The sequence below is a fragment of the Protopterus annectens genome, chromosome 3.part1, assembly GCF_019279795.1.
Source record: "Protopterus annectens isolate FY-2018-M chromosome 3.part1, PAN1.0, whole genome shotgun sequence".
NCBI lineage: Eukaryota > Metazoa > Chordata > Ceratodontiformes > Protopteridae > Protopterus > Protopterus annectens.
In genome coordinates this window covers 1,317,630,393-1,317,650,968 of record NC_056732.1, presented here as the reverse complement: position 1 = coordinate 1,317,650,968, position 20,576 = coordinate 1,317,630,393, and the positions used below count along the sequence as shown (strand labels likewise).

General features: G+C 38.5%; 1 protein-coding gene across 1 annotated transcript in view; it reads left to right on the top strand.

The window, feature by feature from the left end:
* The window catches only part of PIEZO2 (piezo type mechanosensitive ion channel component 2), a gene marked incomplete in the record, with an annotated part of 2,710,318 nt that overhangs the window by 2,663,522 nt on the left and 26,220 nt on the right, over positions 1-20,576 (top strand). The window contains 1 exon segment of the mRNA XM_044067359.1: positions 3,802-3,991. Within this exon segment, the coding sequence (XP_043923294.1) occupies positions 3,802-3,991 (190 nt within the window).

Below are 20,576 nucleotides of genomic sequence, written 5' to 3'. Positions count from 1 at the left end.
AATAACAGGGTATGCATTAAAATCAATTTTCTAAAGGTTATGAAGTCTAAAACTGAAATGTATGACATTATTTACTAATTTCACTCTTCAAATAATCCCAGTGAGTTGCCAGAAAACCAAAAATTTTATGAGGAATAGACCAAAATTTTGAGACAAAAATCTGGACAGTCAGCATCCTCACTCAAATGTCCTCACAGAAACACTCACCCAGACACACATACAAACACACGCACACCACAACCTACAATATCAATCTTCTACTTAACTCCCCCTACTGCATCCAGCCAGACACACACACACACACACACACACAAACACACACACACACACACACACACACGCAGAGTCATTCAGCTCCATTCATACTCCTGCAGATGCATGCACACCCTGCCACACACATATACACTCTCACAGCCTTCCACCCTGCTTCTCTGCAGAACTTTCCTAAACTTACCTGCACTGTGTTTTTCCCTCTTGGCTATAATGAGGGACCACAGCATTTTTGTCATATTAATTCTATTGACTGGCCATACTAATTTACACAGCCAAGTGATTCTCTGAATCACACTTCAACATAAATCCCTTCCTAGAGGCATTTCTGGGGGAGAGCACATGGCTAATTTGCATTAGTCACTCCCCAAGAATACCTCATTGTAATACAATGCAGCCATCAGGATGGCCTACCACAGTGTGAAATTCCTGCAGTGGGTTAGTCTCTGTATTGGAAGGAGTTACTGTGAGGGTTTGGTTCTCATGTTAGGGTTTACTGCTTACAGTAACCATCTTTGTATCCCAAGAAATAATCTCATCATCAGAAGTAATTATTCACAATGATAGTCATCAAAACAATCTCACCTGCAATTATTTGTTATGTCTGTTCCACCTACCGACCTTCAAAGCTGTTAAAGTCCCTTTTATAGCAGTTGCAGATGGTGCAAATATTCAATGTATGCATCCCTCATTACATACATAAAGAAGAGTAAAGGCTATATTTGTAAATGTTTCTAAGTATAAACTAAATCTGTTAGAATGCATGCTATTTCCTTCCTTGATTATTATACTAAAGAGATTTACAAGGTTTAGTGTTCAGTTCTAATTTAAAATACTTTGGTATAGCATTTTCCAAAAATTGTATTAAGTGATATCAAAATAACATTTTAAAATGTTGTATGTCTATTTATAGAGTCTGACCTAAGATAATGGATGGGTATGGAGAGTTCACTTTAGCAAAAATAGACAAATTTAAAATAAATTTATAGAGTCTGACCTAATGGTCTGGTATGAATTTTTCATTGTTATAAATTGCCATCATTAAAATGAATGCTTACTAACTTAGCCCTTTTAAAATATTCAAAGTGAGTTCATTCAAAAGAGCAAAATTCATTTGATCTCCTAAGCCAGTGGGGAATTTCTTGTGTGAACTGTCTAGTCTTTTGCAAAATAGTAGTTTGAAGCTGCCATATTTATTTACGTATTACTTGCTTTTAAATTATATTATAATTAACTTAAATATGACAGACTGAGCTCCAGCATGGAAGTATATATAATTCTCACACCTTTGGCTTTCCTTGCCTAGCTAGAAAAAAATCTAACCTGAATGTTTATAATCTCGTTATAGATTTAGCGGCATTATTTCAAGAAGTAATTCACAAGTTAAATCTAGATTTCATTTATATACTTCTTCAGCCAACTAATTGAAAACGGAGTACACCCCTGGGTGGAAAACAATGGACCCGAAATATTTTCTCCTGTTACAAAATAAGCCAGTTTGTAGGTAAATATTAGACAATAGGTATGCAGACAATTACAAGCCTAGCTAAAAATCTATATTCAAAAGTTTCCTCCAGCCTTAAAAGGGCAAGACAGCATAGCTCAGAGGAGAAGTTGAGTTTGTCTAAGGGATTATATAGGTCTGCTTTGACAAATGCTACTCTTAACATGTTGTGCAAGTTTGTTCTAAAGGTGAAGGATACACTGGAATATGAGTCTAGCATGCTATTGCATTTTATTTATCTGTTGATGAAAGTTAACTTCCTTTAACTGGGGATCTGAGCTACCATTTGTTCGGTGAAGGAATAAGAGGTCAAACAGGGCTAAATCATTCATGGCTAGAAAGGCTAGATGCAAATCCCCAGGAAGGAGTGTATAAAAGACTGAGTACCCAGAGAGTGCTCCCAGTATGTTCTGATAAGTAAAAGTTGTGACACAACTGATCTTTCCATTTATAAATCTCTGAGGTCTCTCAAGCCTGAGTGATATGTTTAGACAAATACTTGTCAAAAGGTGCATTGTATTCAGTGACAGGTCTGATGAGATATGAGTAAGTGGAAATTAGGACTTTTTGGGGTATAGTGCAGATGCCTTTGGGAATTAGAAAAAATACACAACTGCCCACATACTTTAGACAGTTTAAAGCATGAAAAGTAGACCTGATGAGATTTGAACTCATGACCCCTGGTTTACTAGACTAGTACTCTAAATGGGCGTGTCTTCATTGAAGGTTGAGCGTCGAGCTGGCACCTCGGCATTTCGTAAAAAAATCTACTGCCAATCATTAGCGGACCGGAGTTCCGCTGTGGTGACCCCTTACCGGGAAAAAGCCGAAAGACAAACAACAACAACTCTAACCCATCAATGAATTATGTACAGCTCTTTCTCTTCATTTTGGTTTACTCATCTGTGAATAATATGATATGGATAATTTTAAAATCCAAAGTTACTTTTATCAATACTGAAAATACCAAAACCACTCTAATTACTTTATCAGGCATTAAACTCAAAGAAATGTACATCCAAAGTATATGATTTATTCAAGAAGCTCAAACATCATGAAACGTGTTGTTTTTCCACATCATGACCTTTTCGTGTAAATTTAATTAAATGTACTTTGGAGAAAATATTTGGAAAACAAACATCAAATATCAACCATTTAAAATTATATTATTTCAGTCATTTTCCTTAGTGCACATCTTACACATTCAAATGAAGTTACTCAATTCTCAAATATATCTGCTTTTTATAACATTTGCCAGGCCAGTGCAGTATACCTTATGCATGATTTTGAAGACTGTCCAAAGCCCAAAGAAATTTAAACAGCAATGCAAAATAAACTTAAAAGAGGAAATAATCTTAAAATGGATTTAAATTGGAAATGTGGTCTTACTTATTTTTCATAAAGACTTAATAATAATTTTATGATTTATGCTACACTCCATATTTTGGCAAAACTCTATATAACAATCAGTTGACTAACTTTCGACACCATGTCATGGGATGGTTGCACAAATACTGTTCTTAAGAAAATTAAGACTTGCAAATTCCTTCCAAAGTTTAGAAGCAACTCTGTAAATTATAGTCCACATGGGAAATAATCTGAAATATAAATTCTTAATTGTTTGTCATTCAGAGTCCATACATTTTCAAATAATTCTAACAGACTCATCTCAAATAATTTGTTTATTGACTTTATTTTGCATAGTAAGTTTTATAATCAAAATTGATAAAGACTTGGAAGTATTCTTAAGTCATATTATTGTGAGCATATATTGTACTTACTCTAAAACTTGCAAAATGTTTCTACTTACCATGGGAAAAGGTGAATTCTTTTTGTTTCAGCTGAGGGTTCTGCTATTAAAAGGTGTTTATATTCATTATCTTAATGTAAATATTGTATACAGTTATTATAGATTGCAGTTTTTGTTAAAAAGCTATTAAAAGTAAACCTGTTGTATTATATATATTTTTAACTTCAATAAAAATGTGCCAGTGCTTAAACAGATGTGCCTTTCTTTCTATTAACAGATCCTGATAGAGAGTTCAAAAACATCACTGTACTACTCAAAGGTAGTTCTAAACATGACACAGATAAGCAGCAGTGGTGGGTTGTTAATCAGAAAGACAAAAAATTCTCCAATAACAACAGCAGCTTAGAGCTGATTGTCTTCAGCGACAAAGTCAGCCCTCCTAGTCTTGGGTTCCTGGCAGGCTATGGGTAAGTTGTCACATTTTACAAGTTTATTTTTCTCTAGGTGAGCTGTTGCATTTTTCAAGTTTATTTCTAATTTACCATTGCGGTAGGATTTGTTCTATTTAGCTATGCCATTTTTATACTATACTTTAGTACTACATGTATTGCTTTTATGCATGTTTGATGTTCCCCTGCCTTCCTTACCTTAGATCCCACCTTGAAAGAACACTGTTCCAGGATTACATTTTAGTTTTCTATTTTGCAACAAATAAATGATATACACCAGAGGTATCCTGTGACATTTCTTTGAATATCTAGAATGACCATTTGACTGAATTCCTTATCAGTGAATCTGAATGAATGAAAGCCCATTTGGTTGAATCCCAGTTTTGTTATTTTCCAATTGAGTGAGACAACTTAAAATAAAAAGGTACCCAAGGGAGGGGAAAGTGTTTCAAAAAGATGTTTGTTTGTTTTTTTTTTGTAACTCTCTTATTGGAGAGCTTCACACCACACATCCCCTGACTTAACCATACTCAGTGGTGCGCAACTGTAGAAGAAAGAGAAAAGGCCACACTCAGGGGATACCCAACATTGTACAAACAGAAACCATGGCCGCAGCGATTATGCATACGTACATAACTCCAAACAAACAGTGAAACTTCATAGATTTCCCCAAACTTCCTATTCTATTTTATCAACCTTTGTGTGTGTATACCACATTTACAGACCTTGGTGTGCGCACATGACATTTACAGACCTTTGTGTGTGTATACCACATTTACAGAACTTTGTGTATGTACACCACATTCACAGACTTTTGTGTATGTATACCACATTTACAGACCTTTGTGTATGTATACCACCTTTACAGAACTTTGTGTAGGCATACTTATGCATCATCTCTGACTCTGCCATCATGTGCATTTTGCCTGAGACGTTGGTACTTTTTGGGGGGTTTTCTTCCCCTTTTCTTCACTGTTTTGTGATCATGGAGTTAGTGTATATAATTTTAGTGGGCTTATCTCCGCAACAGGGGGTGTAGTTGAGCTTCTTCCCCCTGGCAAAGAAAGTTTTTGGAGTTTTTTTAATGTTTTTTCAGCTCATCATTTTTCGGTGTATGATTTATGATGACTGGTGAGCTGAAAGACAGTGCTTCTCATTCACATAGGTAAACCTTTTGGGTATGTATACACATTTACAAAACTTTGTCGATTTATACCATATTTACAAAACTTTGTGTATGTATAACACATTTGATAAGATGTATTTAACTTCAAAGCAACATTCAACTAAATGAGGCTTTCAGCCATTTTGATTCAATGACTTGCAAGAATACATATAATGTGTGTACAGTGTATGTATGTGCATGTGCGTTTGTGTGTGTGCGTTTGCGTGTGTGTGTGTGTGTGTGTGTGTATATATATATATATATATATATATATATATATATATATATATATATATATATATAAAAAACCCGGAACAAATTGCTGATAGCTCAAATTACTGAAAACTCATTTCACTGAAGTGAAGTACTGGCACTGTGTAGTGTACTGTAAGGCAAGTAAAAGGTATATGCCCTTTTCTCCACTGTAGTGCAATCCTGGAGTTAGTATATATAGTTAGGGGGGTGTGCCCCCCACATTGGGTTTGGTCTAGTTTGGTTTTATATTATATTTCACTGAAAGCTTCAAAACAATACATTTTAAACCATAGACATGCATACTTACAACCATACCTCTCAACCTGGAAACATCAAAAATCTAGACAAAGGCCCATGAAAAATAGGTACAAATCTGCATGCTAATTAACATAAAATTTCCATATGTTATTGTGTAGCCATGCCCACTCCAATGGAATTGTGGGATGCCAACTTTCAAAAGCAAACTGAAGAACAGACAACCAAAATATGGAAAATAAGGCAATGGACAGATGACACTCCAACAAAATCCAATTCAGTAGTAAGTAGTTTAATAAGGTTACCGCTTTTGTACAGGTCAATGCCTGTACTTCCTCAGACAAAGAAACACCATTAAACAGAATCACTTAAATACCTTCCCCCAACAAGTAACCACACCTACCAAAATTATATTTATATATCATTATGAATGTATTTAACAGTATATGCATTCGTTGTCCATATTTGATGGGATTTTTTATTATCAAATGTTATACTATTAAACCTTTGAATACATACATATTTATTACATATATGTTTAGGTGTGTTATAAGAATTTTGGCTGCCAGTTTTACACTTCTACCAGTTTTTTATTAGATTTTTCAACAGATTGCTTTTAAACAGACTATTTTATAAGTCAATGTATTTTTAATCATTAATTGCTCATGTGATTTTTGGTAGGATTTTGTTGGAGTATCCTCTGTCCATTGCCTTATTTGTTTTTTATCAGTTTGTCTTTATTATTTTTTGGTTTAACCAAAATATGGCCTTAGCCCAGACCCTGTAGTAATTTATGGTAACCATTGTTTTTTAAATGTGTAGCAAGAATGTTCACTGGGAAGGGAGAAGATGATGTAGTTTAGGATTTTGGCTTTAGTGACTTGCAGCATGTGGGTTTTGTGGTAAAAGTAGGGTATTTAATGGTAGGCAATATTCTAATCATAGCAAAAGAATATTATAGTTTGCTAGGACCTCCAAAAGTCATTCTCCATGGCCTACTGATCAGTGGTGTAGCTTGAGTTTGTGCCACCCTGGGCTGTCTTTGAGTTTGCGGCCCTCCTCCCCTCACAAAATCATGGTCGAATGGGGCCCCCCTCATACACAGCACTCCCCCTTGCAATCATTCCAATGTCCCATTACTTGGCTATTTCTCCCCATTTACCATAAACACTGTAATGTGTGTATTGCTTTACTTCTATGATGATTATTTGGATTTCATTTAAAACTTTTATTTTACATTTTATACCACAAACACTAATAGACATCTGCTAAACAAAGCAATACAGTCTCACAATGAGAACAGACTTAGCATTAAAACTTCTCTGCCCTTGAAACTCACATTCATTAAAACAGCATTGAAACCCACATTCAAAGAAAATGCATCTGGCTAGTGGCGGATAAAGATTACCTTTGAGCTGTTTTCAAGTCATAGGCCCCATGCACATGAAACATATGTGTTTTCTTTGACACACCTTCTTGATTGTATTAAATTACATTCCTTGTACAATACAGCATACTTGTTAGAGCACATTTTAATTTTTTTGTTTTGAACATTTTTCCAGTAAGCAATGAAACAAAATGCATGAACCAATAATGACAAAACTACCCAATTCAGTACATTTCTATCATAAAAGTCTACTCAAACTTCTAAAAATCCACCAGTATCAGTAAATATGCACAATCTTTGAGGAAGTAAGCATCATCCAACTAATTCCACATTAAAGAGATCTGTGAGATCTGTAACTAATGACAAGGTTGCTGCTAGCAAACAACTTAATATTTCATTGTTTCATTTACAAATAAAGTGCCTGCTTCCCTTGAGGAATACATTACCTATTTCACATTAAAAAATTATAATCTAGTAATATTGCAATAGAGAATGGATGGCAAACTGATAACAGGTTCATAGTTACTAGGTATCTCCACCAAAGAGGACATACTCAGGACTGCAGCATCCACCCCCTTAAAAGTGCAACACAGTACAGTATCAGCAATCCATCTACATATCGTGGAAGTAGAACCCACACCCTTCTGCATTAAAAGCAAGCATGCTACCTGTTGTGCTACTAATAACAACATAAACAGACTTGGCATAAGCAGCACCAAACGTATCTCCCCCGAAGAACTATGCAGCCCCAGAAATCTGGAAAAAGCCAAACTTTATTGTGGGGTGGCAAAAGCCCACAACCAAGGACACATTTTAAATATTGCTTGTATAATCTTAGAAAAGTTGCTAGAATAAAATGTTTTGTGTTACCATCTGTTACCTGAAAGATAGGAAGACTGACACTTAAATTACTGTCATTATTTAGTGAATTCAGTTCTCACTGGTTTGCCAGAAAACCACAAATTTTAAGAGGAACAGACCAAAAGTATGAGCCAAACATTCTGTAAAACATTGGACAGCTGAGAACTATGGTTAACTCCTTAAATCACAACTGGTAGTGGTATGGGTAGACAATTTAGGCTCTTGCACCTAAGGTACAGGGTTTGAGTCTACGTAACTCCTATCTGGGGCATACACACACACACACACACACACACACACACACACACACACACACACACACACACACCTCCTGCTTGCAGCATAATGTTCCTGTATGCACACACACACACACACACACACACACACACACACACACACACACACACACACACACACACCTCCTGCTCGCAGCATAATAATTTTCCTGTATACACAAATCTCCTGCTTGCAGCACATTCCAGCTGTGAATTTGCTGGGCTGTTAAATAAGTTAATTTAAGCACAGTTTTCACACATCCCTTTCTTCTAGCTTGCAGTAATGTTAAACACATTCTCTCCTGCCTGAATAAGTAAGAGAACCAGCTGTTAAGTAAAACATTCATTTCCCAGACATACACAGTAAAAGTGATCAAAAGTTTCTTCTGCCTAAATAAGTTAAAGAAGCTGCTGGAAGAAAGATGTGCTGTCAGACCGGTCTGCAAGTTTCTCCTAGATACACACTTGCCAGGCCATTAAACACAGTTTTCACACACACACCTACAATATGCAGTTGCCTGCTTGCAGCACAATAATGTTCCTAAACACACAATTTCTCCTGCCTGCAGTCATTAAATAAGCAAAATGTTTCTCCTGCAGTCATTAAGTAAAATGTTTGTTTCTCCTAGACACACACATAGTGAGCTGTTAAATATGTAAAAGGTTTCTCCTGAAATAAGCAAAATATTTCTCCTGCAGCCATTAAGTAAAATGTTCATTTCTCCTGCCTGCCTTTAAAAGTAATCACGTAATCTAAAGTTTCTCCTGCCTGAATAAGTAAGAAAAGCAGCCATTAAGTAAAATGTTTCTCCTGCCTGCAGCCGTTAAATAAGCAAAATGAATGTTTCTTCTGCAGCCATTATTAAGTAAAACATTTGTTTCTCTTAGACACACACAAGTAATCAAAAGTTTCTCCTGCCTAAATAAGTAGAAGAACCTGGAAGTAAAAGAACTTGTATTTATCAGATGGTATTTCATTACTGAAACTAAGCGGAAATTCCTTAAGATTCCAAGAGCAGGATAAGTTATTTCTTATACTTATTTCACTAAACTGCACTTCTGAAACACTTATAATTGTGCTATATTGTTAATCTACTTCATTTTGCAGTTATAAAGCTTTTTTTACTGTTTCACTGCATTTATGTACTGTTTTATACTGTTTTAACTGTATTTTTCATTGCTAGATACTGTCTCATTACTCTAATTGCATGTTTACTGAATTACTTAACTGTAAACTGCGTTTTCATACTGAGAGTTGTATTTTATGTTTGAGTGCTCTATCCGAGCTTTTCTGTGCATTTTTGATTTTTTGAGGTTTCTGTATTCTAATCTAGTCTGTTTACAGTTAAAAACATTCTCTAGAGTCTGCTTGCTCCTTGATCTGTTTAAAACTTTCATTTAGTGGCTACAGCTAGGAACTGTAATAGTGTGCATTACTATAATTGCATTTTTATTTAATTACTAAATTGTAAACTGTTTTTTCATTCTGAGACTTGTATTTTCTCTTTGTGAGTGTTCTTTCTATGCTTGTAAAGTGAGGTTTCTGTGTTCTGCTCAGGTGGCATAATCTTGATAGAGGCCTGCTGTTGTCTAGGCTTGGTAGTTTTGTTTGAGTTTCCTGTGTTTCTGGCAGCCATTTTCTGCTGATAGTCTGTCTTCATTATTATTTAGAGTAACAGGGCCTCCTGACCTTCTGTAGTACGAGTGACTGGGTAATAGCAGGGGCTGAGTAGTAATTTGATCTTCTAACTCTTCCATCCTTACTGGTATATAAACCATGTGTCTTGAAAAGGTTGTGCTTGTATTTATCAGGCTGTGGATGGTATTTCATTACTGAAACTAAGCAGAAATTCCTTAAGATTCCGAGAGCAGTATAAGTTATTTCTTACACTTATTTCACTGAACTGCACTTCAGAAACACTTATAATTGTGCTATACTGTTAATCTACTACATTTTGCACTGTTATAAAGCTTTTTTACTGTTTCACTGCATTTATGTACTGTTTTATACTGTTTTAACTGTATTTTTCATTGCTAAATAATGTTTCATTACTCTAATTGCATGTTTACTGAATTACTTCACTGTAAACTGCTTTTTCATACTGAGAGTTGCATTTTCTGTTTGAGTGCTCTATCCAAGCTTTTCTGTGCATCTTTGATTTTTTGAGGTGTTTGTGTTCTAATCTAGTCTGTTTACAGTTAAAAGCATTCTCTAGAGTCTGCTTGCTCCTTGATCTGTTTAAAACTTTAATTTAGTGGCTACAGCTAGGAACTGTAATAGTTTTCCCACCCACCCTCACTAGTGTTGTGGTGTTCTTATACTTGGTGGCTTTAAAGTTGCCCACCCATACTGTATATTTGATCTGTGACACTCCTCCCAGTTTAGTGTCATTAGTTCATTCAATCTAATAGAGAACATTTGTGAAGACCGACCCACTCAGAATCTTAACCTTGAATTAACTTCTGTTCCAGCTTTCTCCATTTCCACTTTACTGAAAAAAAAAATTACTGAAAAAAATTCTAAGCTTGCTTCCCCCCTTTCCTGTAACAAGTCTTGTCCAGATACAGATTTGCTGTATCCAGGACTGTTTGTAAGTTCCTGACCCCCACACACACACACACACACTTAACTAGGGTTAAACTATTCCTGGCCCCATAAAGTCTGCTCTTCAAATTTTCCCTTGCAACTAGCCAGCTTTTTAGTTTTAACACTCAAATCTGTTTCTTTGAGCTCAGTACTTGTTCAGAACTCATTGTAAGCACTAAATAAGCTACAAATTACTACAGCACTCAACTTTCCTTACTTGTCTAGAGGAAAACACATTTTAGTACTTAATAAATAAGCACCTATCCAGGCATGTCTAAAGGTCAGCTCCCGGTGTTTTCTCCTGTCTACCTAATGAATCTGGACATCTTGGGACAATGCAGCATTTGTATCATGTACACAGACAGCCCTCTCCTCCTACCACCCAACACTATGACCTATGAGAGATGCACTTATATAGCCAAACTGGAAGCAAAGCTATCTTCACTGAAGACTGGACTAGACAGTCAAGAGGAGAAGGTAAACACTTGCACCGCACCACACTCATCACATAGTCCCTCAAAACCTACACCACCAAAACACATACACAGAAGCAAAAAACACACACCTACATTCGTGGAGGCTCTTAGTAAAAATCTGCCCAAACAACCAAGACCTCCAAAGCAGAAATGCAAGCAACCTCCACCTCCCAACACAACCCAAATGACACATAGCCCACATACTCAGTGTGCCACTCAACTACAGACAATAAGGCATAACGTACCCAACACTCTAGTCATAGGTGACTCTATAGTCAGACACACTGATGTTCCACTCAACAGGCTAAACAAGGAGAAAGTTACTGTCAGCTGCCTATCGGGTGCCAAGATCTGCCACATAACGCACGCACTCAGGTCAGTCCACAACAAGTACAAATATGACTCTGTCATTGTCCATGTTGATGTGAATGACCTGAGATGTACCTCCCTGGACTACATGAAAAGAGACATGGAGGAGCTCTCTGATCTTGTAGCCAAGGCAGGTATGACTCTAGCCCTGAGTAGCATCCTGCCATCACCCAGAATGATACCACAGTACAAGGACAAAATGATTGACTTCAACAACTGGCTAAGCTTCTGGTGTCATTCCAAGGGAATCCAGTATCTGTCTGCCTGGGATGACATGATCGACAGACCACGATGCTTTGGCAGAGATGGCCTGCACCTGTCGCCCTTGGGATTCCGGATACTGGCAAAGGCTCTTGCCACCCCTATAGTGCCTTTTTTAGGCAAGGTTCAAATGACAAATTCACCACTGTAACAGGTACAAGCAAGCAAAATCTGAGGGTAATGCTACTCAATGCAAGTCTAAACCTCAAAATGCACTCACTCGAGGCACTCCTTAAAATGGAGAACATCGACATCTGTACAGTGACAGAGACCTGGTTCATTACCAGGCTATAATTCATACCATACCTTTCGACCATCAAACCTGGACCGAAACACTAAAGGTGGAGGAGTGTCCATATTCATTAAGGATATCCACACCTCCAAGCTAGTTGCTCAGCATAATGCATCCGAGATTATCCAAGTTCAACTAACACTGGGCAAAACCGCAATCCAGATTGTAGCTTGCTACAGACCCCCCACCATGCCCCAGGATTCCCAATCCTCTTTTCTTGATACACTGGAAAATATTAAGGTACAACACAACACCCTAATAATGGGTGATTTCTACTACCCCACCATTAACTGGGAAAACTACTCATGTACCAACACTTCTGCTCAACGTTTTTCTGGAATTCATCAATTCCAACACCTTGGATCAACTTATCTATACCCCCACCAGGGGCTGCAATATACTGGACCTGGTCATCACCAACATGGGTGACCGGTGTTCCACACCAGAGATCAGCTCCTCATTGTTCAGATCCGACCACAAGCTAATCACCCTAAACATCCACATCCTGCTCCCACCCCCATTAGGAAAACAACCGTAAAAAATTTCTCCAAAGCCAACTTCACGCTTCTTAAGACAGAAGTGGCAAACTTCACGATACCCATGCAGATGGACAGTAGAGGTACGACTGCTGAATCCTACACAAATGCACTTTATAAGCACTTACACGAGTGCATGGATCATGCTATCCCTAACAGAACCGAGATCCTATCCTCCAAAAAAAGGAAGCCAATCTGGTGGTCTTCTACCATAAACAAACTCTACAACAAAAGAAAGAAACTGTTGCAAAAAAGAGTAAAATCCCATGATTGGAGGAACTACCTGGTCAGCCTCATTAAGAAGCTGAGATCCCTCATAAAATCCTCAAAAGCTAGTTATGAAAACAAAATCGCCACTGATTCTAAAGACAACTACAAAGCATTCTATAGCTATGTCAAGAATCTCAATGGCAACACTCAGATCTGCTCTGAGTTACAGCACAATGACACTAAATATACAGAACCAACTGATATTGCCAACATCCTGGCTGATAGGTTTAGTGCTAACTTTACCTCCTCTCACCCCCTAAAGAGCCCGTCTTTATACCGGAAGAATGCAAAGTTCCTGTAATCACTGCTGCACAGGTAAAAACCTCACTCTCCAAAGCCAAGAACACAGCATCCATGGGACCTGACAACATCCCAGGCTGCCTTCTACATGAACTACAGAATGAACTGGCACCCCACCTAAGTACCATGTTCAATCATAGCCTCACCTCAGGCTTAGTGCCCATTAAATGGCACACAGCGACGGTTATCCCACTTCAGAAAGGGGGGGGGCTATAACAGACCCTGGGAACTGCCGCCCCATTAGCCTGAGTCTGGTCTGCAAGGACATGGAATATATCATCATGGAACTCATAAACAAAGACATTGGAGATCTCCAAACTCTAGACCCCACACAGTTTGGGTTTGTAAAAGGCAGATCATGTCTTCTAAACCTGATAGACTTCTTTGAAGCAGTCACCAAAGCCATAGATGAGGGTAAGGTGGTTCACACAGCCTATCTAGATCTCGCCAAGGTGTTCGACACCATCCCCCACTCTGGAATTATACATAAACTCACTAAACTAGGTACAAATCCTTATGTCACAAGATGGGTTGCCAACTGGCTTACTGACAGAACCCACACTGTGAAAGTAGCAGACTCCAAATCAGACTTCAAACCAGTGACAAGTGGAGTACCACAGGGTTCAGTCCTGGGTCCTCTCCTGTTTGGTATCTACTTCTCTGAAGTACAGGCTAACACAGAAGGTCTTTGGATAACTAAATTCACAGATGACTGCAAACTAGGAGCCATAATCGAAACTCCTAACAATGTGGACATCCTAAAAAAGGGCCTCACTGAGACAGATGCCTGGTGTCAAAGCCATGGTCTCAAGCTCAATGCCAAAAAGTGCATTGCCATCCCCTTTAGTTAAAAACTCTGTACCCATGAGCTACCACATAGGCGGTAGTCTACTTAACACCGAATGTGTGATAAGAGACCTTGGGACACAGGGGGACAGTAGTCTCTCCTTTGATAATCACATCACCACAGTGGTCAGGAAATCCTTCTACATGGCACACCTCATCACAAAAGGTTTCTCATCCAGAAAAAAAGAGGTCATTGTTCCACTCTACTCATCACTCATTAGACCCATTATAGAGTACAACACCCCTTTTGGTATGTACCTCACAAGACATCTACAACTGGAAAGGCCACAGAAATACATCATAAAGAGGATTACTGGCCTCAAACAGATGTCCTACACAGACCAACTCAAAAAACTCCAGCTTTACTCTGTTGCATATCGCCTGCTCAGAGGCGATCTCTGCCTAACATACAAAGCTATGTCAAACCCAGAGCTGTTGGATATGCTCCACTTAAAGAAATCCCAATCCCTCCGAGCTACATGCTCTAGGGACCTAAACCTTGTCACCACAATAAACAGAACATGCTGGAGGGATAGATTCCTATCCCAGAGACTTCCCATACTCTGGAACAGATTACCTATCTATGTCAAACAGAGCTCCTCATTAGCACTCTTCAAGAAAAATCTTGATGATTGGATGGGTAATAGGAAATTCACCCCGGGGATCACTTCTGTGGTTCTGCTTGACAGGGGCACAGGAAAATAATTTTCTTGTGTAACAAAAGCCAGGGTACCTTTTTGGTTAGGCTTGTATAGGCCCTAGGGCCCAGTAGCCTAGTACCTACCTATGAACCTGCTGCCGTTGTCTTCCATGCACATATAGGTGGTTTATAATTACTTTTTTTACCATATACACACACACACATATATGTGTGTGTATGTGTGCGCGTCTGTGTGTGTATATATGTATATATATATATATATACATATATATATATATATGTGTGTATATATATATATATGTATATATATATATACATATATATATATATATATATATATATATATATATATATATATATATATTATATATGTGTGTGTGTGTGTGTATGTGTATCTATAAATATGTATATATATATATATATATATATATATATATATATATATATATATATATATATATATGTTTATTTATTTATTTTATTTTACATTTTTTACCGGGAAAGTCCGACTGGACAAAGGTCTTTTTTCAGTGGAGGCCCAGGGAGAAAAGCTCCAAGAGTAATAAATACATACAATAGAGAAACAAATACAACCAAGTGAGAAGCAAATACATACAAGATGGTGGTTTCAGACTCAGTAAGTAGAACAACAGTAATTTACATAAAAAATGGTTGCTTACATTTAGTGGCTATATCCAAATGGTGATGTACAGTTAAAGTGAAAATACCATTAGTGGTAGATCAGCTAGTAGTTGTCCAGGGGAGTTGCAGGTGCAGATCCAGGTGTTAGTAAGGTGCATTTTTAGAAGTTTTTTAAATTGAAGTGTTGAGGAGTTAGTTACTAGTGAGTTAGGTAGATTATTCCAGTGTTTGCAGATATAGTTGGAAAAAAGTGATTCACCTGCTGGAATATTAGCTTTGGTGGTGTGTAGAACTAGTTTGTTGCTGGAGCTAAGGGGTCTTGAGGAGGAATATGGCTGAATGATATCTTTAAGCGCAGGTTTTTTTCCTGATTGATAGAGTATTTTGTGGGTGAAGGTAAGTTGATTACAGCGAAGGAGTTGAGGGAGTTCAAGCCACTTGAGCTACTTAAGTGATGAGCAGTGATGTGACTTGTATGAGGCATTAGTGGCATACTTGGAGATTTTATTGTAACAGGCTTTGAGTTTCACTAGATCTGTCTTGCGGAGGTTGGTTAAGATTGGGGAGGCATACAGGAGAGCTGAGAGGAGTGGGTTCTAGCAATGGTGGCTTTTGTGAACTTTTTAATGGATTGGGCAATGTGAATATCAAATTTCAGGTTATTGTCAATTTCCACTCCTAGTAATTTGGTATGGTTTGTTGGGGTGATAATAGTTTTATTTTTAGAGAGGATACTGAAGGTTGTGGATGGGGAGGTGTATCTGGTTGGGTAGAAGAGAAGAAGTTTTGTTTTGTTGGGATTTAGGATAAGTTGGGAGGTAGTGAACCAGGATTCTATGGATAAGAAGGAATCTTGAGTAAAGGTTTGGAGGTCTTTGAGAGAAGAAGCTGAGCAAATCAGGGTAGTGTCATCAGCGTACTGAACCAATGATGCCTGGGGTGTAGCTGAGTGGAGATGGTTAGTAAAAAGAGAAAAAAGAAGAGGACCACAGATGGAGCCTTGGGGAACCCCTAAGATGACAGGGAGAAGGAGTGAAGGATTGTGTTTCCAGCAGACAGCCTGTTGACGTTCTGCTAGGTAACTTTAGAACCAGGTGATAGTGGGGTGACTGAGGCTAAGAGAGGAGAGGTCATAGATTAGTTTGGAGTGATTGACCATGTCAAAGGCCTTGGACAGGTCCAGGAGTATGGCTGATACAAATTGAACATTGTTTCTATGCTGGTTAACTGTGTTAGTAAAGGACAGTAGGGCTGTGGTGGTGCTGTGAGAGGGGAAAAAACATGTTGAGTATTAGACAGGAGCTTGTGTGTAAGGAGATAGTCCATAAGTTGGGTGTGTACAACCCTTTCCAGAATTTTTGAGAGAGAGGATAAAATTGTAATTGGGCAATTGTTTGTTAGTTTGGTGGAGTTGCCTCCTTTGTGTAAGGGTAAGATTTGGGAGATTTTCCAGATGGTGGGGACGTAAGCTTCAGATAATGACCTGTTTATAAGTATGGATAGAGGCTATGCAATTGCTACTGCTGCAGTTTGCAGGAAGTCAGCAGCTAAGGTAGTGGGCTTAAGTTTATTTAGTAGTATTTTTGATGGGGTTAGTGGAGACTGTGTTTAATGTAAACTGGTTGTTGCTTTGGTGGGGTGTAAACTCTTGTGGTTTGGGGTAGTAGGGATGTGGTTGGGGCTGGTCTGAGTCATTGCAAGTTGTTAAATTGATTCTGTGAAGTAAGTTTTAAATTGCATGGCTAAGTTTATGGAGTTGTTTGCTGTTGCTGGGGTGGGAGTGGTTGTTTTTCCAGGATGCAATATATTGATAACTGCTGCCCAGAATTTTTTAGGGTTATTTTGATGTTTATTCTGTATATTGTAGTAGTAGTTGTTTTTGTCTAATCTTACTAGTTTTCTTCCTTTATTTTGGAGTTCTACGAATGTTTGTTTAGTGATATGGGATTTGGTTTTATGATATTGTTCCCAGACTTTATCTCTGGTTCTGAGTAGGGATCTAGATTCTTTACTTATCCAGGGTGCATATTTTGATTTCACTCTAATGGTTCTGGGGGGGGGGGGGCTCATGATAGTCAAGTATGTTTAGGAAGGTGGAGTTAAAGGAGGGAACAGCTTCTTCTAGAGGCAGGTTCATGAGAGGTACCCAAGTACAGCTTTTTAGGGCACAAATAAACCTGCTAGGATCAAAGTTTTTTTTGTTTCTGATTAGATGGATGGAGGGCTGGCAGTTTTGATGAATGTGGTTTCTTAAGAGAAAGATTGGGTTGTGGTCACTAAAGCAGTCAGGGAGGCAGCCTGAGTGAGATGAGAGATTACAGTTGCTAAGCAAAATCCAACTGAGGATGGATTGACACTTAAAATTTTATCAGTCCTAGTGGGAGACATAATGAATTGGGTGAAGCCATAAAGGTTTACATGGGATGTAGGGTTTGGAGAAGAACAAAGCAGCCAATCAATATTAAAGTCATCCATTGGTACAGTTTCTTGTGGGGGAGATAGGAGGTCCATTGTAGTATACTTTCAAGTATGGCACTATTGTTGCCTGGTGGAATATATCCAGCTATGATATTTAGGTTTTTTTGGGGGGTTAATTGTTAACTTAGCAAGTACTAATTCTGCATTATCAAATTCAGGTATGGAGAGGTTCATAAGGTCTAGTATAATGTGAGCTTTGAATAAGATAGCAACACCCCCTCCTTTTTTGTTTTTCCTATCTTCATGTAAGATACTGTAACCAGGGGAAGTAATTTCATTGCTACTGATATCTGGTTTTAGCCATGTTTCAGTTATTGTTACAATGTCAGGGGAGTAAAGGGATAGTAGGGCATGTCGGTCATGGACTTTGTTTGCTATGCTTCTTACATTCATATTAAGGATAAGAAGGGAGGATTTGCTTTTGTGGTGGAGCATAGCAAGTGTTGATGGTGAAGGGCTGGCTAATGAACTGCATTTGGGGGGGAAAGGATTAGGGTGAATGTCTCCTGAGCACCCGAGATGCATACTTATGTGTAAAAGGAGCTTGGATAAAGTTGTGAATATTTCAGAGCTACTGGTGATGTGGGATGATGAAGAAGGACTTTGTGTGATAGTCTATATAGGTGGTATGGAACAGAGTTGAGGCTATAATGCGGTGTTGTGAACAGCTTAGGTAGTGGAATGAGGAGGATTGCCAGGGAAGGGGAGTAGTGGATAGTAAGTGAGTATCATAAGTGGAGAGAGAGTGTAGAAGCGTAAGTGTTAAGCTAGTAGCAATGTGGAGGAGTGTTATATTAAAAGGCTTCATTTTGAGGTTCAGCTGGTGTGTGAGGTTGCAGTAGATAGGGAATAATGTATGAATAGTAAAAGTAGTAGGGAGAGATATAATGTTAAAGAAATGTAAGTGGGTGTTTTGGTAGGGTTTTCTGGGAGTATTGCGTGTTGTGTACTTCTACCTGACTGGAGATGGAGAGGGGAAGATGAAGTGAAGGGAGGGACTAATGTAGTTGGGTGTAGAACTCAGTGTGATGTTGTAGGATTGGGTGTTGGTTGGTGGGTGTGGTTATGCTTAAGTATAAATTTAGGTGAAGTGGGTATGGGAATTGGGGGTAGGGTAGGGGAGCAGAGTGAGCCCAAGCACAGCGAGGGCGTATGTAGCAGGTAGAACTGATGGAGGCAGATTGCAGCAGTAAGTCAGCCGAAAAACACTATCTACAAGTTGGAACTAAGGTGCAGCAGGTCAGTGCCATCTAAGACACCAAGGTAAACAGAAGCAAAGGCAGTGTTTAATTTAGCACATTGGCCCCTACTGAGAATTTAAGTACAATACTAGGGGTGAGGGAATGAAGAAATAACTTTGTGGAGAAGGAGTAGTGCAAGGGACAGTTTTGCTGGGCTACTATTTCCTTGCAAGTGTGCACTTACTAGAGATGCTATACCTGGAGGGCTTTCAGCTGCAAATGTAAAGCAAATATGGCATTCAGGGTTTTTAAAACCTTTGTTGTGCTGTACCTAAGCAATCACTTAGGGGTGGGGGAGGGAAACAATCAAAACGGAGTAAAGAGTAGCAGGGGAGTATGCGCAGCACTCTGCAAACCTATCTAATTAGCAAAGGACAGCAAAGGAAATAAGGTAAACATACAGACACCCTGTTCAAGTACTGGAAGGTTTCTCTAAGAAAAAATATCAGTAAGAGTACATCACAGAAGATGTATGCTGCTTACGAGTCTGCAATGGCAGCTTTTATTCTCTTTTACATTTGTATTCCCCTTTGCTGTTTGTTTTCTGCACACTGTGTAGCTAAAGATAAAAGTATCTTGAGACTTTGCAGTTTTATTTGGTGTTTAATTAGTAAAGAACAAGTATTGAGGGGTGGGACTGAAGGCTATGATGCTATTTAGAGGAGCTAAATACCTTAACATAAAACAGATAAGTTAAGCAAAATGTATCAACAGTGAAACAGATAAAAGGGGTGGGGGGGCTAAGAGGAAGAAGGTTTGTAGCTATCGTCCATAGGGTATGCACTCTAGCTGATTGTAACAGAGTTTAGCAAGGCATAACAGTAGTCACAAAAGGAGGCACCTATACTACGCATAAGTGGCAACAGCAAGGTTCCCAAAGTTAAATATGGGGCTGCAGTCTTTATTTTTGGTGATTGTTGGTTTGAGTTTCCTTTCCTTTAGCTGAAGTGAGAGGAGTCCTTGCTCTCACAAGTGGGGGGGGGGCCCAAAGTGACCAGGTGCTCAGTGGCTCTAAAAGTTGCAAAGAAGACATATACAAATATATATGTGTGTGTGTGTGTGTGTGTGTGTGTGTGTGTGTGTGTGTGAGTGTGTGTGTGTGTGTGTGTGTGTGTGTGTGTGTGTGTGTGTGTGTGTGTGTGTGTGTGTGTGTGTGTGTGTGTGTGTGTGTGTGTGTGTGTGTTTATATATCTCCCCACACCCCCTGCTGAATAAATATACCAATTCCGAGATCGCACTACAGTGAGGAAAAAGGTAAATTTCCCATTTATATGGTGATCTCCATTCCGTGGACTATGACGTTTGCAGATGACATTGTGATATGTAGTGCAAGTAGGGAACAGGTTGAGGAGACCCTGGAGAGGTGGAGATATGCTCTAGAGAGAAAAGGAATGAAGATTGTCAGGACTAAGACATAATATATGTGTGGGAATGAGAGGGAGGATA